Source organism: Rattus norvegicus, chromosome 6, assembly GCF_036323735.1.
Source record: "Rattus norvegicus strain BN/NHsdMcwi chromosome 6, GRCr8, whole genome shotgun sequence".
NCBI classification, from domain to species: Eukaryota; Metazoa; Chordata; class Mammalia; order Rodentia; family Muridae; genus Rattus; species Rattus norvegicus.
Window position 1 is genome coordinate 16,029,246 of NC_086024.1, and position 26,376 is coordinate 16,055,621.

Sequence of the window (26,376 nt, forward strand, 5' to 3'; positions counted from 1 at the left end):
TACCACTGAGCTAAATCCCCAGCCCCGTTGAGATAATTTTATATCCAGCCACTTTGCTGAAGTTGTTTATCAGCTACAGAAGTTCTCTGGTAGAATTTTTGGGGTCACTTATGTATCCTATCATCATGCAAATAGTGATACCTTTAATTTTTCTTTGCTAATTTGTATCCCCTTGATTTCTATTTGTTGTCTTACTGTTCTAGTTAGCACTTTGAGTACTATATTGAATAGATATGGGGAGAGTGGGCATCCTTGTCTCTGATTTTAATGGGATTGCTTCAAGTATCTCTCCATTTAATTTGAGATTGGCTGTTGGTTTGCAGTAAACTGCTTTTATTATGTTTAGGTATGGGCCTTGAATTCCTGATTTCTCTAATACTTTTAACATGAAGGAATGTTGTATTTTGTCAAATGCTTTTTCTGCATCTAAGGAGATGATCATATGATTTTTTTTCTTTGAGTTTGTTTATATGGTGGATTATGTTAATGGATTTTCATATATTGAACCAACCTTGCATCCCTGGGATGAAGCCTAGTTGATCATGGTGAATGATGGTTTTGATGTGTTCTTGGATTCAGTTTGCAAGAATTTTATTAAGTATTTTTGTATCGATATTCATAAGCAAGATTGGTCTGAAGTTCTCTTTTTTGGTAGGGTCCTTGTATGGTTTAGGTATCAGAGTAATTGTGGCTTCATAGAATGAATTAGGTAGTCCTTAAACTTACTTTATAGACCAGACTGGCCTCAAATTCAAGAGATTCATTTCCTCTGCCTCCTGAGTGCAGGTAATAAAGGAGTGTGCCTCTACCATACAGCCTAAAAAAAAATGACAATCTTAATAGTAGCTCTCAGTCAGTGTGTCTATGTCACAGCTATTCCATCGTTTAATTCCTGCCTAAACCTTATGAGATAGGTACAGCTATCATATAAAGATATCGTGTATGAGATTCGGAACGAGACTTGCCAAAGGCCACAAGCTTGCTAAGACTTAAGCGGAGTCCATCTGACCCCTGACCACATCTTCATGTGAGACTAAATGTGAACACAGCTCCTAAACACAGGTGGAAACATGCTCGATCTCTTGTTTTCTGAAGTAATTGCACCTCACAGGATAGAGTAGAGACTGTCACTTTCATTACCCTGAAGAATAAACTCCGGTGCACTCACAGCATTAAGTCAGATTCTATTCTTGCTTATAGTGAGACAGAAGCCACAGAGTGGGTGGTGTAATAAGTGCCGTGGAAGTAAAGTAGGCCTCTTTAGTACCCCGTAGTGTTTTCTTTCTTGTAGTCAGTCTCTTCATGATCTTTTGATGCCCAGTTGCAGAAGTGACTGAGAGCACTAGGTGGGCCTGAGGAATGAGCCGGGCTACTTTGGTTGAGTGTGGTTTAGTTTTCTATCTGCAGTTCCTGCAGACCTGCTGTGCTCATGTGGCCTTCTTTTCTGAGGACAGATGTCAGGCAACTGAATGTCCTGCCCAATATTTGTGCTATGTGCTTATCTCTGCTGAGATAGTTCCCTTGGGCTACCCAGGGGCCATAGTTATGGAGTGATCAGCAAGTCCACTTTCTAAGCTCAGCAGGGCCAAGGTGAGTCAAGTCATGTTTCTAGGAACAACACCTCTTAGTCATTGAATAGCTTTCTTATTTTATATCTTAATGGAATAAAATCTTAATTATTAGAAAAATCTGTTCAAAAGGATCCTACTTTTCTTAACATGACTTACAAATGAACATTAAAGTTAGCTGTGGCAAAAAAAAAAAAATTACCATTTTAGTGAAGAAGTTTCCCCTTTTTGTAAACAGACAAAATTATTTTGAACATTCATAGAACATGTTTTCTGAGCATAAGTATGATGAATTTATTTTAAGTCTGTTTACAAGTTTGTCTTGTATATTCTTACTGCATAGCTTGTCATTGATTTAGAAGATGCAAAATAGTTGTGAACTTTGGCTGTAGAAGCCAAAAGCAACATTTTACTAGACATATATGTGAAGGAAGAGAGTCCAAGAATGTGACTGAAGTGGTTTTTCTTTTACAGCTTTGTTGAGATATAATTCACTGTGGACAGTTCATGCATTTAATGCATGCAACATATTTATTTTCAGTATCTTCTCAGAGCTCAAGAACCATTAGCACAATCTAATTTTGAAATATCTCCCATCAACCACCCGTTAGCAGTGACTCCCTATGCCGCCCCACCTCCCAGCCCTAGGCGACCTGCTAATCTTTCTGTCTCTGGGGATTTGTCTGTTCTGGACATTTCACGTAAATGGAATCATACAGTGTTCAGCCTTTTGTGTCTGGCTTCTTTCACTGGTGGCAGTGTATGTTCAGAGTTCCTTCATGTTGTCACATATGTTAGTACTTCGTAAATAAAAGTTTATTACTTTGCCTCAAGTGGGTGGATCGCCCATTATTATGTTTATGGGATGCTAGTCACACAGTAAACAGACACTCCTTTGAAACCTGAGAGCACCATCCCTTTGGAGTTTGTAATGTTTCTTTTGTCCTGTGATGTTTAAAATGCTGTGGTGTGATTAGACTTAGACTTTCAGTAGACTCTTCTGTGAAGAATTAAATTGTTGATCAGTCTCTTGAGGGCCTATAAACTTTTAGACAAAATCTAATTCAGTATATTTTTGTCATTATTTAAATAAAGAAAATTTTCTTATTTGATCAGTTTGCCTGCAAAAGGGCCTTGCTCATTGTATCTGATGTTTTACCTAATTTTGGTCCTTACAAAATGGTCATCAGAACCATTCACTCATTGGCTGCTTATTATTATAATTAACCAACAAACAGAAGTGCTGTGGAGTTGGCTGACATGAGCTCACCTTAGCCTAATTTTATCCAGATCGGGCTGGAGAGGCTAAGCTGCCTGGTTGAAGCAGCCTTAACTCACTTAGGACTTTAGTAATCTGGTTGTTTTCAGTAGACGGGATTGAAATTTGGGGATTGATTTGGAAATCAACAGATAAGTGTGTGCAAAATAAAAGCCCCTTGATTTGGGGATTTTTTTCCCCCGTAGGCATTGTTGGCATCTGAACCAAAGAAGGGTAGAATGGACTTGTTGAGAGTAACAATGAGGGAGCTGATCTCTTTGGCTTTGTCTGCAGATGACTCAAAGGGCAGAGTTCCCCAGGTAAGTCTCTCCTCTGCCCTTATTTCTTTAAAGTACCTACTGGAGATACAGCTCTCCTAAAGACAGGTTTGACTTTTTTTTCCTCTCTGAGTAAACGTGCTGTGGTTGCTTTGTGGTGATGGAAGTGGACAGCTTTAAAGCTGTTGAAAACATTCATTGGACAAGAGATTCCACAGTGTCACTATTGTGCCTAAAGATATGGAAATGAATATGAAGTCACGCTTGAATTTTGTGTGTGCTTTTTTGAGTTAATGTACATTTTGTAGTTGAACAATTGAATTTTTCTTTAAAATGTAATGTAAAAATTTTACTATTTTAATTTTAAGTAATATTTTAATTCCTTATCATTACTGTGTATATGCGATTGGGTCAAACACGCCTCACAACTATTCTCCACCATGAGATAGAAAATAGTGTGTGCGCCTTGTCATCCCTGGTAAGAGCCTTTCAGTAGGACGCTCCTATCTCTGTGGGAGGTCTGTGCCCAGCGAGGGAACAGACATATAATTATAGAAAAGAAAAGTAAGCTTATATGATTCTAAGTCTTAGGTGCTGTCAGGTGCCATGGCTATCATGTGGGCTGGCTATGAGAAAGTCTGGTGTTCCTTAAAGTGTACATAGCGGCCAAGTACTGTAACACAATTCTTTGGAAAATAGAACTTTGGGCAAAGTAACTAACATGTTATTAATAATTTTTTCTAAATTTATTTATTTTATTGAATATTTTATGTATTTACATTTCAAATGTTATCCCCTTTCCTTCCTTGCCCATATCCCCTCCCCTTGCTTCTATGAAGATGCTCCCCCTCCCACCCACCCACTCCCACCTCAACACCCTGGCATTCCCCTGCACTGGGGTTTTTGCCTTCACAGGACCAAGGGCTTCTCCTCCCATTGATGCCAGACAATGCCATCCTCTGCTACATATGCAGCTGGAGCCATGGGTCCTCCATATGTATCTTTGGTTGGTGGTTTACTGTCCAGGAATCCCGGGGTGGGGGGGGTCTGGTAGGTTGATATTGTTGTTCAAAAACATATCAAGACACTTTTCATTGAAATATGGAAACTATAACTGCTTATATTTTCTTGGATGACCACTTTGAGGAACATTGACAAATAATGAAGTTCTTTGGCATCTATAAGTTCTATTGCTTATTTGTGACTTCTTTCTTCCTTGTTAGGGTTATGAGGAACCTGATTTTAAAAGTTAGCTTCTGTTCTTGGGATGTAGCTCTGTGATCCAACCTTTACTAGTGCAAGGCCAGAGTCCCCTTTACTAGTGCGCACAAGGCCAGAGTCTGGTCTCCATTGCCACGGAGGCTTCATTAGCTCTTTTTTTTTTTTTTTTCTTTACTAACTTGAGTATTTCCCACATACACCTCGAATGCCACTCCCCCTCCCGGTTTCCGGGCAAACATCCCCCTCCCCGCCCCTCCCCTTCCCTATGGGCGCTCCCCTCCCAACCCTCCCCCCACTGCCGCCCTCCCCCCATAGACCAGTTCACTGGGGGTTCAGTCCCAGCAGGACCCAGGGCCTCCCCTTCCACTGGTGCTCTCACTAGGATATTCATTGCTACACATGGGGTCAGAGTCCAGGGTCAGTCCATGTATAGTCTCCAGGCAGTGGCCTAGTCCCTGGAAGCTCTGGTTGCTTGGCATCGTTGTACTTTTGGGGTCTCGAGCCCCTTCAAGCTCTTCCAGTTCTCCCTCTGATTCCCTCAACAGGGGACCCATTCTCAGCTTCATTAGCTCTTAACTGGGATTCTGCTGTCTAAAAACAATTTAAACTTTATTTCCCTTTTGTTTTGAGTATTGTTTTACTGTCATGTTAAGTGGATATGTAGCATTCTTTTTTTTTTTAATTATTTTTAAATATGACCATTGAAGATGTACAATTTAAGTACATGTTTCTTAAGATTCATTTGGTACATTGTGTAGTGTCAATGTATAGAAGACTTTGTAGTATTCAACTATAAATATTTAAAATGTTTGAATATTGCTTAATAGTTTTAATAATTATTTATTTTATGTGTATATATGCTTTGACTGCCTATATGTATATGTACTATGTATGTGCCTGGTTTTTATGGAACTCAGAACCGGTTGTCAAATTCCATGGAACTAGAATTATACAAGTTGTTACTGGAGTTGTGAGCCACCTTGTGGATACTGAACCTGGTTCTTCTGTAAGAGCAGCCAGTGCTCTTAACCTCTGAGCCATCTCTCCAGCCCCTTGACCAGCGTTTTAAAATATGTTTATTTCAGCCAGGTGGTACACCCTTTCAATCCCCACACTAGGGAGGCAGGTGGATCTCTCTAAATTTGAGACTAGCCTGGTCAATAGACTGAGTTCTAGGGCAGCCAGAGCTGTGCAACAAAACCCTGTCTTGGGGGAAAAACGAAAAACAAAATAAAATGCATTTATGTTAAAAAGTATTCAAACAGTATTTCTCCACAATTATTCTGTTATCAGGACATAATCTACAAGATAGCAATAGTTGATATTTATTGAGATTCTGTTTGTGGCTGGGTTTAGGATCATTTTTAAAAATTAAGTGTCCATTTGTCTTTGGAAAGAACCTGCTGTTCTTATGTATTGGGTACAGAATTGTACGTTTGTTTGACGGATGAAGCTTTTTGGTTGTGTTGTTCCTTACATAGATTTTCAGTTCTTAAGTGTATTTTCTTAAATGTACAATTTTATTTACATTCTGGTAATTTGTGTACATATTTAGAATTACCATAGTTTTAAATCCACCACTGATTTTTGAACTTTTCATTCTAGGTTCATGCTTTAAATATCCTCAGAGCCTTGTTCAGAGATACACGTCTGGGAGAAAACATTATTCCTTATGTTGCTGGTGGAGCTAAGGCTGCAATTCTGGGCTTTACATCACCTGTCTGGGCAGTGAGTGTTCTTGCCATGTGTCCCCATTAAGCTAATTATGCTTTTGAGTAATAGGTTTTTATAAGCTTTTGGATCAGACTACATTTTATTCCTTTATGGTTCTGTTTCATCTCCTTTGTTGGCTTCTAATTGGTAATGATTTTATTTTGTGGTTTCTTTGCATTTGTGTGTCTTCAATGTATGCCACATAAAGTGTAAGGACTGGCCCTGCTGCACACTCCTCTTTGCCGTATAACAAAGTGAGTTGACACTAGGCTGTCCCTTCTTCAGTAGTCCATTCCCATTCTTTGCTTCACCCGTCAGCCATCTGTAAGTGCACACAGCCCAGCGGCACCAAGCACAGAGGTGCCAGCACAGTTACCTGTCTCCTGGACTTCTCCTCACACACAGAAGGCTTGCATCACTGTCCACTGACTCCTCGTCTTTCCTTCTTTCCTTCCGTGTGCTCCTGCCACACCTTCTCTCTGACTCTGCCTGCCCTGACACATCGAATAAGTGCAGTCAGATAACACATGTCCCTCTGTGTTTGTGTGCTGTAGCACGGACCAAAATTTCTCTGCCTTCTAAGGCTGAATGATACTCTGGTGTGCCAATATACTGTTTTTCCCTATTCTGTTGATAAGATGATAGACATTGAGATTGTTTTCAAATTCTTAAGTGTGAATGATGAAGCAATAAATAACAGTTATCTGAATCCCTGGTCTCAGTTTGTGTGGGTGTAGCCTGTGGTAATCCTGCTTCACTTCAGAGCCATTGGCATTCACATCAGCCATGCAACAAAGCTCCAGTCCCTATCAGCAGCAGTACTTACTACCTCTCTTTGTTTCCATGAAAGCTCGTTCTAAGGAGTGTGAAGTAGTATTCCGTTCTGGTTTTAAAAGAAATCTTCAGACTTTGTGTTTGTTTGTTTCTCTTATGTGAATGAGTGTTCTGTGCTTGCACGTATATATGGGTACCACATAATATGCTTAGTGCCTGTGGAGGTCAAAAGAGGGCATTGGATCTCCCAGAAGTGGAGACACAGATGATCGTGAGCCACCATGTGGGAGTGGGGAACCATACCCTGTTCCTCTGTCAGAGAAGCAAAGCTCTTAACTACTGAACCATCTCTTTAGTCCCATCCTGGTTTTGATTTGTATTTTCAAAATGGTTAGCAATAATGATCTGGAAGCAAAACAACTCCTAATATCTTAATCCATTTTTCAGAATCTGAATTCCTTTAACCAAAGCGTGGTGTTGTGCCTTTAGTACTAGAGTCTTCCCTTCTAGGCCCTTCTGACCAAATAGCACATAGGTATCCTATTCCTTCTGGCACTGAGAGTTTAATAAATCCTGACTTCTGGGGGAAGCAGGGTACCAGTGCTCAAAATCCTTTAAAAAATTATTTTTATATTTTAAAAGTTAGCTTATAAAATGGTGGGTTTCCATAAAGGTTTTTCACACATCTTTGGTTTTGGGTAAGTCACCCTCCACCTTCTTTTTTTTTTTTTTTTTTTTTTGGTTCTTTTTTTCGGAGCTGGGGACCGAACCCAGGGCCTTGCACTTCCTAGGTAAGTGCTCTACCACTGAGCTAAATCCCCAGCCCCCACCCTCCCCACCTTCTTTCCCCTGTTTCTCTCCACCCTCTATGTAGTGTGAAAATGAAAAGTGCCCCATAGGCTCATGTGTTTGAATATTTGGGTCTCCACAGAGTGTTGCTGTTTGGGAAGGTTGTGAAACTTTACAGCCTTTAAATGTGATCTCTGAGAGAGAGAGGTCTTGAAGCTTTATAGCCTTGCCCTATTTCCTGTTCATTCTCTGCTCCCTGATGATGTATACAGTGTGACAGGCCAGTTTCCTAGTCCTGTCACCTGCCTTCTGTACCATGGCAACTGTAGCCCAGAATAAACTCTTCCTTCCTGTATAACTAATATAACCTCTGTTTAATACCGTGTTCACATGACCAAGGTATGGCAGGTTCATATAATTAATCCCAGTCCCTGAGAAACTGAAACAAGGGGACAGCTTGGGCCACATAGCAAGATCTGTCTTACCTTAAAAACAAAACACAACAAAAATAACAGCTGGGGTCATGGGTCAGTGATAGGATACTTGCCTAGCATGGGCCAGGCCCTGGGTTTTAAATAAAGATTGTTTAAAGCTCAGTAAGAAAAAGACACCCCAATTAAAAGGTACATTCATTTTTCCACAGATGGACACATGGGAAAGTATTTAATAGCATTTTGTCATTAGGGAGATAAAAATCAAAACCATCCATTAGAATTTTAAAACAGTAACAACAAAATAACAAATATTCAGGTAATCAACCTCTGACCTGACACAGAGGCAGTACTGGTTATAGAACTGTCGGGTGATGGATGGATGGCGTACTGGTTGGGGACATTAGGCACTGCTATAACAAGGGCTCTGTTATTTGCTGACTATTGAGTGTAGATTTCTGTCTAGTTTGGGGACTATACTGCGGATGGTGCTTATATATCCATAAAGTCCATGTTCATGATGACTGTGGATGAATTGGCAATTCACGCTTCTAGAGTAGAGGTGATAGTGGGTGGCCATTAGGACAGATGTGATCTACTGCTGTGTTTTATTTGGCTTACAAGATGGTGCCTTACTTTCCTTTAATTTGTTGCCAGCATTTCCAAATAGTGAGATTTCACATAAAAGTCGGGGTTTCTGGCTTCCCTTGAAAAACACAGAAGATCTGGCAACCCTGGTCTTCTATTCCCTGGGGGCCACTCGTCAGCCTGAGCTGGATATTAACTGGCCTAGACACAGTGCTCTGTCACCTCTGTTATCCCCACTCTGGACAGCTGAGCTCTTACTGCAGTGGCTTCAGAAAGCTGCTTTCTAACTTTAATGTTTTCACTGTTATCTTCTTCAAAAAATGTATTGCACTTTTGTGTGCATGCATACATAATTGTCCAGCTCACGTGTGGCAGTCAGTCACATTATAATTGTTTAGAGCCTATTAAAAACAGAACAAAACAAAAATGTAATAGCTGGAGTCATGGGTCAGTGATAGGATACTTGCCTAGCATGGGCCAGGCCCTGGGTTTTAAATAAAGATCGTTCAAAGCTCAGTAAGAAGAAGACACCCCAATTAACAGGTACATCCATTTCTCCACAGAAGGTATTAAAGTGAGCAGAGGACATGTGGGCATGTTTAACACATTCCCTTCCACTGCGTAGGCCCAGGTACCGAGCTTGTGTCATCAGGGTTAGCAGCAGCCATTGTGCTGGCTCGCAGTCTTAGTTTTGACAGTGTCTCAGCTTATCACATTGTTTTCTAGAAGTATACACATATGTGATGAAGCAGTTGGTGTTAGAAAAATCTGTGTTGTATGCATGTGACTGGATTTGCACAGCTGGTTCAGTTGAGGAGGAAGTCATTTGATGAATTATCAGAAAGGGATTTTTTTTGTCCTCCGTTGCCTTTTTTATGAACACAAACCTTATTTTCTTTAGCTGCACTCAGTTAGATTATGATTTTGAATATTTACTTTAAACATTTTAAATGTGTTTCATGCCATAACTATTTTTTAACTTTTACTTTCTGTTTATTTTTACATTAGGTGAGAAATTCATCCACACTTCTCTTTAGTTCCTTGATCACAAGAGTTTTTGGAGTTAAGAGGGGAAAGGATGAACTTTCCAAAACCAATAGGTAAGCTCAGTCCAACTTCCCCTTTACCCAGACTGCCCAAGCTAAAATCACTGCCAATCCACAGTTCATCAGTGATCTAACCGTGTCAGAACGCTACAGTCAGCTAAACCATGCCGCGCGCCCACGTCTAAGTCCTTGGGCAGATAAGCCGTGGAATGAGCAGGTCTTGGAACACAGCAGGAGCAGGGCAGGGCTTGCAGGGCAGTAGTGCAGGCTGACCAACTCCGGGTACATAAGAAAGTCTTCTGTGGATGCTTTTTATCTTCTTCAAGCATTGCTGAAATGCCTCCAGTTACTCTTTCTAGATGTATTTAAGTACTATTCAGCACATCATCTTGTCGTGTTCTGGTAGAGATGTAGCCATCTTTGTATCTCTTCACTGTATGTCCCTGACTCCCTTTTCCTTATACTTCGTGTGTGGAGAAGTTGGAAGAATCAGTACTTTTGTCTTTTTGGAGTTTCCTTTCTCAGGTAATTTTTCTCTTAACAAGATATCCTTGGTGAACCTATGCACACATTCTGATTATGGACAATTTAACGCACTGTAACAGTTGTTTGTTTCTAGAGAAGAGGCTCTAACTGGGGGTTGTTTACAGTGCAGAGGGGTCCATGCGTGTCTAACCACTAACACTAGATGGCACTGTTGTTGTGTTCAGCTGCTCCCTTACCATTACTTAGGATCCAGTTTGTTTGGCTAAGTGGTCTTTTTCTTGAGAATCTAGCTGTAATTCCAGGCCTAGTTTCCCTTTCCAGCTCATGTGTGGCAGTCAGTCACATTATAATTGTTAAGAGCTTATTAAAAACAGAACAAAACATTCCCCAAATTTAAGTTTTAGTCTAATTGCTTATAGAATATATTTTCTTGTGATAGAACTAAGTCTTAGGAATTAAGAAGTATGCTGGACACAGTAACACTGTGGCATACCACTGTAATACCAGTGCTAGAGTGGCTGAGATAGGGGGATTGTGAATTTGAGGCTAGTCTATCCTACAGACTGAAATCACGTCTCCCAAAAAAAAAAAAAAAAAAAAGTTATGAAATATATGCTGTGAATGAAACTTTGTGTCACTCTGAGATGTGATTTAAAAAGCTGTTTATCACCCTATAAAATTCATCATGTATTTAAAAGGAAGGTAATGGGTATAATTATGAATTGTCCAAGAATTTGGTGAAAATACTAGACTATTCTTTTTTTTAATTTCTCTGTGTGTGTATCAGTGTGAGCATATGTGTATGTGTATGCAGCACTCACAGAGACAGACCGGAAGAGGGCATCGGCCCCTTGGAGCTGGAGTTACAGGTGTTTGTGAATCATCTGATGTGAGTGCTGCCAACTGAACCCAGGCTCTCTCGATTGGGCTGCAACTGCTTTTAATGGCTAAGCCATTTCTCTAGTTCTTAGTTTGTTTTGAAATCCAAATTGTAGTTTAAAAGTAAAACATTGCTTCTTTGGAAGGATATAATAGTTTTGCTTTTCTTAAAGTAGATTAAGTAATTTAAAATGACTAGTGCTTCTCTTTTGGTCTGCACACTTGGGTCATAATTCTGCAGTGTGCTAAGGCTCCACATAGTTCAGTCTGCTTATAAGACCATGATTACTAGTGATATGAACTGAGCCTGAGGATTCAAGCCTGAAGTCCCAGTACTCAGAATGCAGGTGTAGGAGCATCTGGAGTTGAAAGTCACTCTGGGCTACAGAGCTAGTTTGAGGCCAGCCTGTTCTACATGAAACTTTGTCTCAGAAAAGCAAAAATAATTGATTTCTTCTTATAATTGTGAAGTGGTTCTTAGATGTACATACAGATTTGACTGTATACAGAGAAAATCGATGTGATTTGTTTTATTTAGGTTGAAAGAGGGTGAAAGAATATGGCAGTGATTAACATGGTTTTACCAAAGTTACACTGATGGGAATACCTTCTGTACATTCATTCTCTTTGAGTGGGAAAGGGTAGGAAACTATAACCTCCCTAGAGAGGAGGAAGCAGTGTAGTTTCAGAATGGCTTTAGTGCAATGGAAAGGGAAGTGAGGAGAAGTAGGAAATCAATTCTTTATTTCAATGTGAGGGTCACTTTTGATAAGAGCCCTTATTCTTGTCATCCGAGAGTTTGCCAGTGTCATCCTTAGGCTGGAACGTCTGCCTCCGCTGTCATTGGATTTGCAGCTAGCTCTCTGCTTGAGATGTGTTTGATTGTGTCACCTTCTGCTGCACTGCGCATCTGCTCGTTCTTACTATGTCCTTTCTGTCTGTTGTTTGGTATGTGCTGGAGATGATGGCTTGACTTTTTTTGGATAACTAAACTCACCAGGTGACATCTCACAGGATGGTGACGTTTGCTTGCACAATGTCACTGCCCTGCTAGAGAACTACAAATGTGTGCTCCTGGTCAGGAATGAGTTGACAGGAGAAAAACATCTGCCTTTTTCATCAGCGGTGAAAATCCTGTCTCTTGGAGTAAACAACTTGGTTTCTAGGTTTTCTGTTGCCACTGGCGATGACCTTAATAGACTCCGTTAGCCACTGTGCACTGTCATCCGAGGAATAATAAGACCTAGGCTTCTGTCCTTATGGAGTTATTGGGAGCACAGAACTAAGCATTAGACTATCCTTTCCTGACAGTGTTGGAGTCTTGCACAGAGACAGACACATTTGCTATTTTCTTCTGTCCTGCCTCTGCCATCCTCCTTACCCCGCGCTCTTGCTGCAGGACTTGAGAAAAGTTCAGTGTCAGCATCTTGACATTCTTTGGTGCCTTGCATACTGTCTTGTAAGTAAGAGACTAACAGACAGGCTTGCTTAACAAATAAACCAATTTTTGGTGCTATACAAAGGAAGAAGAAATTTGTTTCTCTTGCTTTCATCCCCAGATGGCCGCAGTAATTGATTGAAACAAGTTATCACTGACCCCTGTGCCTTGAGTTTCCCTGTGACATGAGGGTTCTTGCAGTACCCCTGAGGCCCTTTGTAAGACACTAAGCTCAGGCGTTCTGTAAAGTTCCTGCAATTACAACTCCAGTTAAGTGTTGTTCCTAGTACACAGATCAGTACCTGACACACAGTAGTGTCAAACCAGCCAACCAACAAAACCTACTTTCATAAAGAAGTGATCAAGGGACCATCTCCTTCTCTAAACGTATTAAAATAAATGTGCTTTTTAAGCCCATTGGCCTTGTTTTATATGTGTTCTTTGCATTATGAAGAATTGCAACATTTTATGTGTCTGCGTGTGTTGAGCTGTGCATCTGTTGAAGGCTGTCTTGTGTTGTCTGTGGTTCTAGGCTGTTACAAATAAACCTGTGAGGATCATTCATGTATCTGTGTCTGACCACAGTTCCACTTTCCTGGATTGAATTTTGTGCTTGTATTTTGTGTATGGGTGTTTTGCCTGCATATGTGTCTGTGCAGTGTGTGCGTGCAGTACCCAAAGGTACTGAGGCCAGAAGTTGTCAGGTTCTCTTGACTTGAACTTATAGATGGCTGTTAGCTTCCATCCAGGTTCTGGTGGTCGAATCCAGTTCCTCTGGAGGGTCAGCCAGTACTCCTTTTCAATCATTGAGCCATCCTTCCAACCCCTTACTTGTGTGTTCTTGGTAATATTACTTATTAAGATTTTACAAAACTCATTTCCTTGTGTTTCTTGTCATCTAACAACTTATAACTCGGCCTGACTAGAGCTCTGATCTACAGGCTGTGCTGTGCTTTCTAAAACAGCTCCGTTTGCATGGAGGGGTTTCCTTGATGATCTTCATTTCTTACAGAAGAAGCAAAATATGTGTGGTCTTTGACTGTAGGTCTTTCCTGATTTAATCCTTATGTGAATTAACCTTTAAGTAGTCTTGCTCAAGCTCTCTAACCAATGTCAGTATATAACAGTCTAAAAAGCTTTACTTTTTGCCCATATGATATCCATGTGCACAGTGTAGAGTAAGAGACTGAACTAGGATAGCTTTTGCCCTTTTTTTTGCGTTGAGCTCATGGCAAGCACCTACTATGAACTCAGTGTTGACATGGGAGAGGAGAATGGGAGGGTCTGAAGCTTGGCCCATAATCAAGGAGCTTACAGTTCAGCTGAGGAGATGAAGATTGAGACCTGTGAACCAGGTGAAATACAAAATATATACCATAACATGATACAACTAGTGAATTCTATAGATATTCATAAATGGGAAAACTAAGTGGAATATTTGAAGTGAAAGTTCCTTTAAAAGGCACAGTGGATGAGTAGATTTGGGTATATGAGAGAAAGCCAATCTATAAAGGAAACCAAAATTTGATCTATTGCTATGCTCTTTCTTTATTTTGCCTTAATAAAGAGAAATGCATAGTCAAAGAAATAGTATAGGAAGATTTCGTACAATGTAAGAAGAGAATGTGTCCATAAAAGCATTATTAGATCCAAATACAGTGATCTCAATGACTATGTAAAGATACCGTGTGGAAAGGACAGAACCATTTTAGTTACTTTTTTTTTTTTTTTACTATCTTGGTGGCACAGACGTGCCAGCATCTTCTAAGGAGTGAAGCAGTTGCCAGACAGAACTGCTTTTCTCTTGTTTTTCATGTTTTCTAGGAAAACAGATTCCACAAGTTTCTGTGGTTACCTACTCCATTGTTGAGGGAAGAATTGGATTCTCAAAACTAAAATTGAGAGCTGTAGTGTATGTTGGCTTGAAAATGCAATTATCAGACGTCACAGTGACTTACCTCACCTGAACTGCGAGGGAGCTTGCAGCAAGTACTTACTTTGCCCCACTGAAAACAGAATTTTCTTTGACTGTGACCAGGATTATATCAACATCTGTAGACCAAAAGAATTCTCATTTTCTTCACTAAATGAATATTTGTTGTATCCTTACTCTGGGCCAGTTATTAGCATACAGACAGAGATCAGAAGTATTCCATGCTTGAGCTAAAGATGAAGCTCAGTTGGTAGAAGGCCTTCGTGGTGTGCACAGAGCCCCGGGTTCAGGCCCCAGTATCACATAAATCCCAGGCAGTGATGCATGCATAAAGTCCCAGCACTTGAGAAACAAACACAGGAAGGCTGGGAACTCAAGTTTATTCTTAAGAATTAGAAGCTAGGGCTGTAGAGTGGGCTTGGTGGTCAAGAGTATTTGTTGTCGTTGCAAAGGACCTAGGTTTGATTCTCAGCACCCGCATGAGGCTTTACCATCTCAAGGACCAACAACTATGGTTCACAGATATACATGAAGGCAGAACTCTTTTACACATAAAATAATGGAAGTTAAAATATTTTTTAAGTTAGAAGCTAGCCTTGGTCATAAGACAGCTTGTTTAGAATAATTGGAGAAGAGGGAGGGGGGATGGGGAGTTATTACAGTCAGTAAAGGGATGAGTTGCATAAGCCTGAACATGTAGATTTCAGTTTCCTGAACTCACAATGAAAGCAGACGGAAAGAATGATCACAGAGTTGTCCCTGAACGTCACATGTGCCCCTACCCTCCCCATCATATGTACACAGAAAACAAAAAATATTCCCTGTCCTTGGGGAAACCAGAGAGTTGATGAGGATGGTCTGCTGTGTCTGAGTCTCTGTTGAGGGCAGGAGAAGTTCCCTTGTTACCTGTGACCCATTCTGTGTGTGCTGATGCGAGGCCTTACCAGGCCCCCTTTACTTCATGCCTATGGAAGTAAGGCTTCAGGCTCAAGGATGCCGGGATCTCATGCTGCAGAATCAGGAAGGTAGAAGTCTCCCATTCCGTTTCAATTGCCCCAACAAGGTGTCAGTGTTGCTGTTAGACATTTGCCATTTTTACAGTTAACTATAAAACTTTTATGTTTGATAATAGTTGGGTGAGATGGGATGAGAATTTGGGGGCTTATAAAAATTCTTTCCTGTAATGTGATTTCTTTTAGACTTAACTAAATATCTTTTATAGTCCATGCTTATGTTTTTCATTCATGTCTTTAATTAGAACCAGTCTAAATTGGAACAGTCTTCATTGCTTGGTTTTATCCTAAGAACCTAAGAAGTTATCAGTGCTTTTCACACTTTGTAGATGTGAAAGTTGAGGAACAGGAAACATTTGCTTACGACTACGGGTAGCACTAGCAATGAAATTCGATGGTTATTTTTAGTTCATAGTAGCTTGACTAGAACATTTTTAAAATTGCAGATTCTTCTAGTAGTAACAATAATATAAAACTGGATTCAGTGGTTCTTTTGTAGAATAAGAATTTTATTCTTCCAAGAAAATACTTTACTTGTTATAAGCTTTTAAACAGTGATTAAAAATCAAGAATCTGATGTTTTGATATGGTTTAGAGGTGTCATCCATTTGTCTTCCACACACATTTGTGTAGCATTCAGTTTCATTTTTTAGCCAGAGAAGAGAAGCGTCTGCCTTTAAAGGCAGAGAAGTAAGACCCACCTCCTGTGTTGCTGTTGTTGAATGAATGGCTTTTACAACTGGAGTGAAGTCTATGCTGACCCCTGGGCCAGTGTAGCATCCCATGTCTTAAGCTACTGTTCATTCTTGGGCTCAAGAATTTTAGGTAAGAAAGCCATAAATAAAAATTTTAACTTAAAAAACAATCTTGACAAGTAATATGTTCATGAACTTGAAGTGGGAATTAGTCATTGTGTTCTTAAATATTGATTCTTGCATGGGCCAGGTAATCTTGGTTCTTAAGTGCCGCTTCAGGCCATTCATTGCCTTCTTTAATAACTAAGGCATTGTTGTTTTCATTAGAGCATGTTCTATGGAATTTTGGCAATGCATGCATCCTCTTTCTGTATCTTAAAAAAGCATGAGTAAATATTTTTTCTTTGCTTTGGTATTTTTGTAGCTTAAATTTTATACGAGCCAGACTAATATAATGTGATACTAAGAGTACATAATTTAAGATGTCAAGGTTGCTTCCAGGCCTCTGAGATAAAGTTTGCCGTTATCAGGAGGGCTATAAGCAGTACTCGTTACACAGTCACTACCGTAGAGACACAGCACAGAACTATTTTCCAAATGAGAAGACCAAGTCAAAGGCTTAACACTGAGGGAGCAGCTTTGTTAGAGCATGGATATATTCCCTTCTCATTCCAAACTTAGTCCCTGAAACAACTCATTTAATACTGGATAGTTTGAAATTCCTTGAATGTGACCGCACACTAAAGTTTTAAAATATAATGAATAAAATTTGTATTAACTATTTACCGTGTACGTTGGCATGTAGTGTGTACAAAAGCAGCTCATGACATGCATGGTCTTGGATGTCCAGGATCTCACTGCTTAGTGAATGATAAGACCAACTTGAACTTGTCCAGTAAATGTGATTATTAGACTTTATAGTCCTGACTGTCAGAGACAAGGACTAGAGAAGGGAAAGGCCATCCGAAGGAGCAGTTCAGTTTATTCTCGACTTGAAAGGAGGGCTAGGGTTGGATATGCAGAGGAGAAGGGATTGTTGCACGTGGTATTATATAGTACATACTGATATCTTACACAGTGCGCACAAGGATGGTGGAGCAGCCTAGGACAGAAAGGGTAGGGCAGATGCTCTCTTTATTCCTATGACACGTGTTCTAGATAGGTCACTTGGCTTATAAGTAAACAGATCAAAGTTTGAATTTTATACAACATTAGGAATTGTTCAAAAGCTTCTGTAACAAAGGATTCCATGACAAAAACCCTTTTTTTTTTTTTTTTTTTTTTTTGAGAGTCCTTGAGAAACATGGGACTTCTCTGTCACGGGCGAGTAGGACTGGAGAACACAGTGCAAGGCCTGTTAATAGTTGCTCATGAATTGCAATCCATGAAAATCTGTGAATATTTCATGATTGTACATGTTAAAAATTAATTTTCAACCATTTTATTAGGAAGAGATCCATTCCGTTTTTCCAAAGTCTTGATTTTGGTATGTTCTAAGTTTGGTAGTTCTAATAGCATGGTTGGTGAACTAGTCAGGAAGCCAAGGGCCTGATCAGATCATGATTTTCTGTGTGTCTATGTGAGAAAGAAGATTTAGTAGATGGGCCCGGAAAGAGTGGTGACCAGCTTTGAAAAAAATAAGATAGGTTTTGGGCCCTTTCTTAAAGCATAAAACTGCCCTGTGAGGGGTGACTTCCCAACCAAAGTTAAGTTCCACTTATAGGAGTTATGAGGTGAGGGGATGAATGTTTATTAAGCAATTAATGATGTCAATTGCTATGTTCTTCCAGGGTCCAGAATCTAGGCCATCTCCAAAACTTTGAAAATGTCTTTATAAAGAATAGTGATATTAGGCATAGTGGTGCACGTCTTTAATCCCAGCACTTGGGAGGCAGAAGCAGGAGGATCTCTGTGAGTTTGAGGTCAACCTGGTCAACATAGTGAGTTCCAGAAAAGCCAGAGCTACATAGTAAGACCCTGTCTTGAAAAACAAAACAAATCAAAAAAGAATAGTGACTTTAATATTGGAAGAGAAAGCTTATTTTCCCTTTCTATTTTCTGCATATAATTATACAGTGTTGAGGTGCTGCTGCTTTATCTGTTGTTATGTGCATCATTTTTGTAATCACCTTGCATTAAAAACAATGTCATCCAGTCTTAGTGCATTTTGTGTTTCTGAATCAGACTTCCTGATACTAGATAATACATAAAGTTTGGCTTATGATTCTGGTGGCTGCGAGTGGTTAAAATCGTGAACTTGGCATTCTGAAGATGTCCCTATGTCTATTTACAGCAGGCAGACAGACAAAGGAAGCTAACCACACAGAGCAGGGCCAGGTATGCGGGCAGCCTTGTATTATAACCTACTCTGCCAGCATGTGAGCCATCCTTCAAGGTAGCATAGTCCACTCATGATCGTGTAATGTTCCTGTAATCTAATTACCTTCTCCTCCTGGTCCCATCACAGGATATGTCCTTTTGAGGGACAAACTACATCTGTCCTGCATTTAACTTCCAGAAACAAAGTACATCTTTTCAGATGAATGGTTTGGGAAACATTAAAATAGAGATTCTAACTATGATACAGTTACTTTCTGAGACTGAAAATGCTGTTCGCAAAAGGAAATGTCTCCCAACATCATAGCTATGGTGGTTTGGAGAGAAAGGACTTTGATGGGCTCATATATTTGAATGCTTGATCCTCTCTCAGTTGGTGCAGCTGTTTGAGAAGGATAAGGAGCTGTGGCCTTGTTGGAGGAGGGATGTCACAGGGTTTTCAGGTAGCTCTCTCTCTCTCTCTTTCTGCCCTGTGCTTGTGGATCAGTGTGTGAGCTCTCAGCTCCTACTCCACTGTTACTGCTATGCGTCCTGTCTTCTACCACGGTCCCTGCCATGACTTATCCTGGATTCACCCTCTGTAGGTCTCCAATAAAGTTTTCTTTTCTAAGTTCCCTTGGTCATGGTACCTTAGCATAGCACTAGAAAAGAAAGGAAGACAATACTTGATCTGTTATAAGCTAATTGCAAACTGTGACTTACTTTGCAATTTGACCCATATTTTACAATGTTGATTTTCTTTTTGGAAGGTAAAACTATGAAGTCAAATAATACAAGTTTATTGGAATTGTTATTTGATTTATTTTTATTTCTGGGTCCCAAATCCTCATTCATTTTAAATCAAATGTGGTATTTTAAACTGAGTTTTTTGGCCCCTTGGCTCAAATTAGTCCAGTTGTCCTGAATAATTTTTTTCTGACAGCCAAGTTTTTCTTTTCTGTCCTGTAAATGCTGAACTGTATGTTTTGTACTAACTGCTTCTATAGAAGGAACACGAAGCTATCTGGCCCAGGGCAAACCAGCCTGGCTGACCTGGAGAAGAGTAGATTAGCTGCATTGCATAGGGTCTAATGTAGCTGCTGAGTCTTGGAGGGAGAGCTAGAATTTCCCCTCTGTGAACTCAGTTCTGTGGCATCTTCATATTTGCTGATTTATTTCTGTGACTACTGAGGTATCTGAGGTGTCATTTCTGCCCCTTTATTCAGTTGAGTCCCTTTGCCGACCCTTATCACAGTTGAGATCCTGTGCTTGTGGTACCATGTCTACAGACCACTCATGCAAGTCTGTGAGCACAGACGAGGTTCAGACACTTATAAAATACGATCAGAATTTAAGGACAGGTAGAGTGATGGTGTGACCCGCTGTGGGCCGCTTCCTCCCACTAACTCTGTGTAGGTGGGAAGGCATGGAAGCACTCTGAGTTCTGTCCCCTCCCTCGGAGGAGCAATCTGGATGCCGCTCTTCCAGTTTCCACTCAATTCCTCTGAACACATGCACCTCCAGCACAACACGGCCCTAGTCTTTAAGCATATATTCTTCAAACCTTTTCCTTTCTCCACGTCTTCTTGTGTGTACCATTGTCCTTATTGAGTTCTTTACCCTGCCAGTATACGGAGTAAGTACAGGGCATTGTTGGCACTATCTTCTACACTATCTTCTAAATTTATATTTGGAAATGATAGCTTCAAGAAACAATGTCACTGGTCTTTACAGATAAAAAAAATGCCCCGTTTTCACCAAAACAAAAATAAATTAGCAAAAAAACAAACAAAAACCCAAATAAAACCCTAGGATGGCTCATCATCGTTATCTTCTTTATGAAGATTGATTAAGTTTTCTCTAAAGGGTTAGTTAGCACTACAGAGATGTAAAAGAAGTGTTTTGAATGGTACTGTCTCATTTTGGTCATTCACCAGTAATGTCTTTTCCTGTTGGGATGACACACTCTGACAGAAGCAGCTTACTGGGAAAGGGTTTATTTTAGTTCACAGTTCAGGGTATCACTCATCATGGCAGGAACATCAGGCAGCAGGAGCTGGACACAGACGATGAAACTGTGGTGCTGCTCTGCCGCCTTTCTCCATTTACACAGCTCAGGGTGCTGCCAGGGACCAGCCTGGAGCACAGTTAAGATGCTCTTCCTGTGCCAGTCAATCCTTCAGAGGCATACTCAGATGCTTGGCCCAGCTCCTCAGTGAGTCTAGATCTTGTCAAGCTGGGCATTTAACACTGACCATCACAGTTTGGTTTGACTTTATCATTATAAGAGTATAATGGTTCAATAGTGAAGTACCTCATTTCTGTGGGGTACCTGCAGTGACCACATATGACATGAAATAATGGGAATGTCCCTGAGAGCATCCTGTCACTGGTGGACTGCCATGCTCAAATACTTGTTTTTATCCTTCCCGTTTTCATCTCTGTCTGCTGTCAAAACTTCTTTGACATAACTGCCTTGCTGTTGCCTTGTCCAGGAAGACTGAATTCTCTGGAATCCATTGTATTTTTCTGTGGGGTTTCTTTCTCTGAAAACTCCTTTTGCTCCCATTCTCATTAAATTGAAATTTAATGATTTTTAAAGCCTTCTATATGTATGCGATGTTACCCATTGTAAGTATTTAAAAGTCCCAGGACAGTTTATCTTCATCTGGAGTAACTTTGTGCGTATAATCTGATATCATTGATGAATATGTGTGAAGAGGCATCGCACATTGGTCTAAGGAGTATACCAGAACATAAAATGTGCTTGTAATGAAACAAACTCAAACAAAACTGTAGTCAAAATAAATAACGAAGAGGTAAGTGTTATATTATGAAATGACAATAGTTTTGAGAATGAGGAAATGTTTGCTAATTAGGAATCAAGTTATAGTCTTGCTCTGGAACAACCGGAGGCAAGCGTCTAATGACTCTTACATACTCCCCCGTGATGCACATGCTATGCCATGACTCTTACATACTCCCCCGTGATGCACATGCTATGCCATGACTCTTACATACTCCCCCGTGATGCACATGCTATGCCATGACTCTTACATACTCCCCCGTGATGCACATGCTATGCCATGACTCTTACATACTCCCCCGTGATGCACATGCTATGCCATGACTCTTACATACTCCCCTGTGATGCACATGCTATGCCATGACTCTTACATACTCTCCCGTGATGCACAAGTTATGCCTTATGTATATTTGGCGCTCAGCCAACTTGAGATTTTGCTACTTTTTAGAGGGACAAAGTGAGTTTTGATATCTGTCTTTTTTAAGGGAAGGTGTGAGGAGTGTAGTTGCTATGGATCAAATCCAGGGTGTAGTGCATGTGAGGCAAGCATTCTACAACTGAACTTCCTCCCTGGGCCTTTGGGTGTGTTCTGTATAATCAAGACAGTCTATAAATGTATCTGTATTCATTCTTGGGGAATAATGAGTGGTGCTAACAGTGTCCTTGTTCCCTGCAAATTTGGAGGGGTTGGCGCTCTCCTTCCATTGTGAATTCTGAGGCTAGGACTCATCGTGCCAGGTATACATGGCAAAGCTGTTAACCTAGGCCATCTTGACAGCTTTTAAAGTACTTCACCTTTTCATAAGTGATTATGTAAGTTCTTTATAATGAACAAGCCATAGTTTTCTTGATAAAAATTATAATTCTATCACCATTTTTTGTCATAGCTTGTGTACTTTTTTTTTTTTTTTGAGAGCTGTGTTCCTGTAGCCAAGGCTAGCTTTAAACTTCCAGTGTTGTCAAGAATGACCTTGAACTCTTGACACTCTTGTCTTTCCCTTCTGAGTACTGGGATTGTAGGCTTGTGATACCGTTCCTTGCAAATAATTCTATTACTAAATATTTCTTTCCTCCTAGCTTTTAGGATATTAATTCAGAAGTGTTTTAATATATGTAGACTTTTCTTTAGCTCATGTCACTGTGTGTAATTTCTAGGACCCTGCACACTACTTGTCTTTGGGTTCTGTTTGTGGTTGTCAGATATTTAATTTGATCTTGAAAAACAGTTTTCATGTGACCTTCCTACAGCAGTCGTCTCTCTTTCACTAGCCCTCAAAGATTTCTGTTCCTCTGATTGCTCCCTGCTCCGCCCGCTGCCCATCATTCATCGAGCATTTACAGCCTATCTAATTTTTCCATATAATGAAAAATAGCATAAGGATTATTCTTGTGAACTTTTAATTTTTTTCCCATTCTGGGGAGAATTATTTTTTTGGAATAAATGATCAGAAATGGGAATACTGTGTTAAAGAATACAAACATTTTATGAAACTGATAGCCAAGCTTCTTTTAAATGAGATTTATCAGTTTACAAATTTACCAGCATGTATAATCTTCTCAGCAGTGACCATAATTGTTCTTTTGTAATGCGTGTGCAAGGGAATGTGGTAGGAAAAGGACCAGTTGTTTCAATCTCCTTTGGTTTTATTAGTGGGGGATTGAGCATTGGCCCACAGTTATCTGTTGGTTAATTGTATTTTCTTCAGCTTTGCTTTCAGGATCCTTTATAATTTGCACCTGACCTTTCACCTTATTTCCTGTTATTCAAACTCACAAATATTTATTAAACTCTTGGGCTGCCGTCTCCCACCCAACAAATACATAAACTCTAATCAGACCAATCTGTCAATGTTCTTTTGAATATGTTTTACTTTTCCTTTGAGGGATGACCCCACCCCCAGCTTTTGTGGGTTTTTTTTTCCTATCCCTAAAATGCCTATCCCTCATTTTTTTTCTTTCTTTCTTTTTTTAAAGGGTTTGTTTGTCTTTTTTTTTTTTTAAGGTTTATTTATTTTTATTTATGAGCACACTGCAGCCGTCTTCAGACACACCAGAAGAGGTTATCAGATCCCATTAGAGATGGTTGTGAGCCACCATGTGGTTGCTGGGAATTAAACTCAGGACCTCTGGAAGAGCAGTCAGTGTTCTTAACCGCTGAGCCATCTCTCCAGCCCCCTCCTTCCTTTCTTAAGTTACACTTTCTGTCCTTCAAGTTTAGCTTCAATCCTTTGCTGTTCTCTGGGAAATCTTCCCTGTTGTGGCTGTGCCGGACCTTTTTCCTGTCACTTGGTCGGCATCTGCCTTTTGTGGCATGTCCAGGAGAGGCATGTTGAGATAGACAGGGCAACAGCCACATTGAGACCTCACCTCATTTGCTTGTGTTTTAGTGCTCTGAGTTCTGGTTCCTTCATCTCAGTGTTCTCAGGAAATGGTATAATAATATCTGACTCTGGGGTATTTGTGAGGGGAAAGTGGAGGTGCTTGTGGAGGGCCCTGTTCCCGTGCTTGGTATACAGACCTCTCATTTCACTGCTTAGCTGTGGTTTTTGTTGGCGCTGTTTTCTCTTTAAGATCTGCACTGGTTCAAGTCAGTTGGAGTTGCAGCACTGACTGGGAGGTAGACACGGTGTCCTACCCTTAACCAAGAAACTATTTGCACTTGATACCTCCTGGCAAAGAGAAAATCAGTTTTCTTCAATGGAATGTCATTGGGCCTATCAGCCACACCCCAGGGCAGGTGCCATGCTCAGGAGTAATTAGCCAACACGAAAGGAATTCTGTACATTGTTTATTTTTTACTTATTTTGTGTGCATGGAGAACTTGTTTTGTTTTGGTGTTTTCTGTCTTACTGCTTTTGTTTTGTTTTTGTAGGGCTGAGAGAGTTTTTGTTTTAAGTTAACTGCATGAGTGCACCCACTGTCTTGGTATTTGTTCTCTCTTTCTTCAAGATTCTTCTGTTCCGTTGTTGTTGACGTTTTGAGATAGGATATCTCGGTTGGCCAGGAACTGGCTGAGGCCAAGGATGACTCCTCATCTCCTTCTTCCACCTTTGTAGTGCATGGATTACAAGCCTGTGTGCCCATGCCCTGGTCTATGCACTACTGGGAATTGAACCCACAGCCTCCCAGCACTTTGTCAGCGTTCTACCAGCGGAGTCACATCCATAGGATGACACCTCATCTTACATCTTAGACTGGCATATTGTCTCCTATAAGTTAATTTGTATTCTCAAAGAAATACCAAAGAAAGAATGCATTGTGTGTGTAGTGTGAGTCACAACACACGGTAGACACTGCCTGAGTAGTGTTGGGTGGCCTGAGTAGCTGTGAAAGGACGGCACTTCAGAGCCAAGGACCTTTATTGTAGTTAACCAGGAGAACCTTCTCTCAGGGCCAACAGAACATCCTAATAGGCGTTCGGGACACCATTCACTGACAGACATTCTGAAGCTAATGATAGGAATGGGACCCAGGAGTCTGACAGGAGCAAGGAGTCCCGTGACCAAGCATGAGCGGTATAAACACCGTGGACTTGAGAACAAAAGTTCCTGTGTAGTGCAAAACTTCAAGGAGTATGAGGGAAGTGGGTGCTCTTTGATGATTCAGAAAGAAAAGTTACAGAAGAAACTTTCTGAATTCTCTTTCCCCTTCTACATCTCCTATATCTACTCCCCACTTGCTATTTTATAAAAAACTATGGTGAGTGTATTTTCCTTGAAAATATCAAACAGCCCTGGATAGGCGTTGGTAAAGTTGATTACATCTAAGAGCCTTTAGCTTACCTATTGAAGCTCTAGGCTTTTATATAAATAATGAGATTTTAAATACTGTAAACCATCTTAATTTTTAGAATCATTTTCCTTAGTAGAGACTAGTGATGGATAAGCTGGGAACAAACTTCTGTAGATTCTAAATGATCCAAAGTGGAAGCTTGAAACAGTTAACACTTTTGGATTTACATGACCATTGCATTTGTTTTTTAAAACAAAGTGCTTGTATTTGTATTCTCCATTAAAAATAAATGTTGGGTTTGGATGCTTGTTCAGCCAAGTGGAGTAAGTTATTCCATAGAAAGTCCTAAAAAGATTCAAATTCTAGCAGTGGACTTTACTTTCCCATACAGGGTTGTGTTCACTAATATGTGTGAGGAACCTATGCTTAGTAATACCATAAGAAGCTGTGAACGGAAGCACAGAGCTCATTCCTGCTCCTTTCGCCTGTCCTGTGCTTCGAATTAACAGCAGCGTTACTCCCTCATTCACACGAGGGAGTTCAAGCATTCTCAAAAGGCTGAAATGGTGACTCAAGACTAGCCACTATGTGACAGGTTATTTTCCTTTATTTAAAATGTAAACAACTAAAAATATTCTGGATGAAGATCTCCACTTATTTTAACTAGCAACAGATGCTATGATCAGTATTTCTACTAAAGACCAGCACTTTTTACGTTTACCTCAGGCCTCACAATTAAGCTTTATGCCTTTCCAAGCATGACAGTTAGCCAATAAACCAAAATATCAATCTAGTCTGGCTTAGCTCAGCGCTCTTTTGATTTTTTCCAGTCTGTTTGATGTAGAGGCTTACTGAGATTTATCTACTGAGCTGTTCATAGTCTGTGGGGTCAGAGCCCTGGCTGCATTATATCAGATTCCACTGGTGACAGAGGGCATGGATAACCACTGTAGTGTGGATCCTTTAGTTCCTTGTGTTGCTCCTTGTTTTGTTTTTGAAACTATTCTCAAACTTATATTAATACTCAGTATTTTTTCATTTTCTAATTTTATACTGAAAGTCTTAAAACAGATGTGCTATAATTGGTTCACTTTACTAGAGTTTTTTTTCAACATTTGGTAGAAACAGTTTTGCAAATGTGAAAACTTTTCTAATTATTTGAAAGAGAAAATCAAAATAAAAGTATACAGTGACCAGTTGTAGGTACTGGCTGTGTGCAGAAGCAAATGTCCTCTCATTCTGTAGTTCCTGGTTGAAATAACAGTAGTGTACTCTGCTTTATAAAAAGCCTGCAGACTGTCTTCACCTTATCTCATGTGTTCCCAGGCATTCCCAGTAGGATAAGTATTATTGCCCCATTCCAGATAGCATTCTTGGGAGTGTCCATGATTAATTTGCTACATGTTTCATAT

At 40.2% G+C, this 26,376-nt stretch overlaps 1 protein-coding gene across 10 annotated transcripts in view; it reads left to right on the top strand.

The window, feature by feature from the left end:
* Thada (THADA, armadillo repeat containing) overlaps positions 1-26,376 on the top strand; it is a 303,931-nt gene that overhangs the window by 92,653 nt on the left and 184,902 nt on the right. For 9 of the 10 annotated variants that reach the window (XR_010052081.1, XR_005505507.2, XM_006239705.5 and 6 more), the window contains 3 exons: positions 3,033-3,146; positions 5,931-6,053; positions 9,629-9,720. Coding sequence is in view for 8 of the 10 variants with exons in the window: in XM_006239705.5 (XP_006239767.1) it covers positions 3,033-3,146; positions 5,931-6,053; positions 9,629-9,720 (329 nt within the window). In the remaining 2 variants the exon portion in view is untranslated. The remainder of the gene's footprint in view (positions 1-3,032; positions 3,147-5,930; positions 6,054-9,628; positions 9,721-26,376) is intronic. The other variant, XM_039112158.2, reaches the window with a different exon arrangement.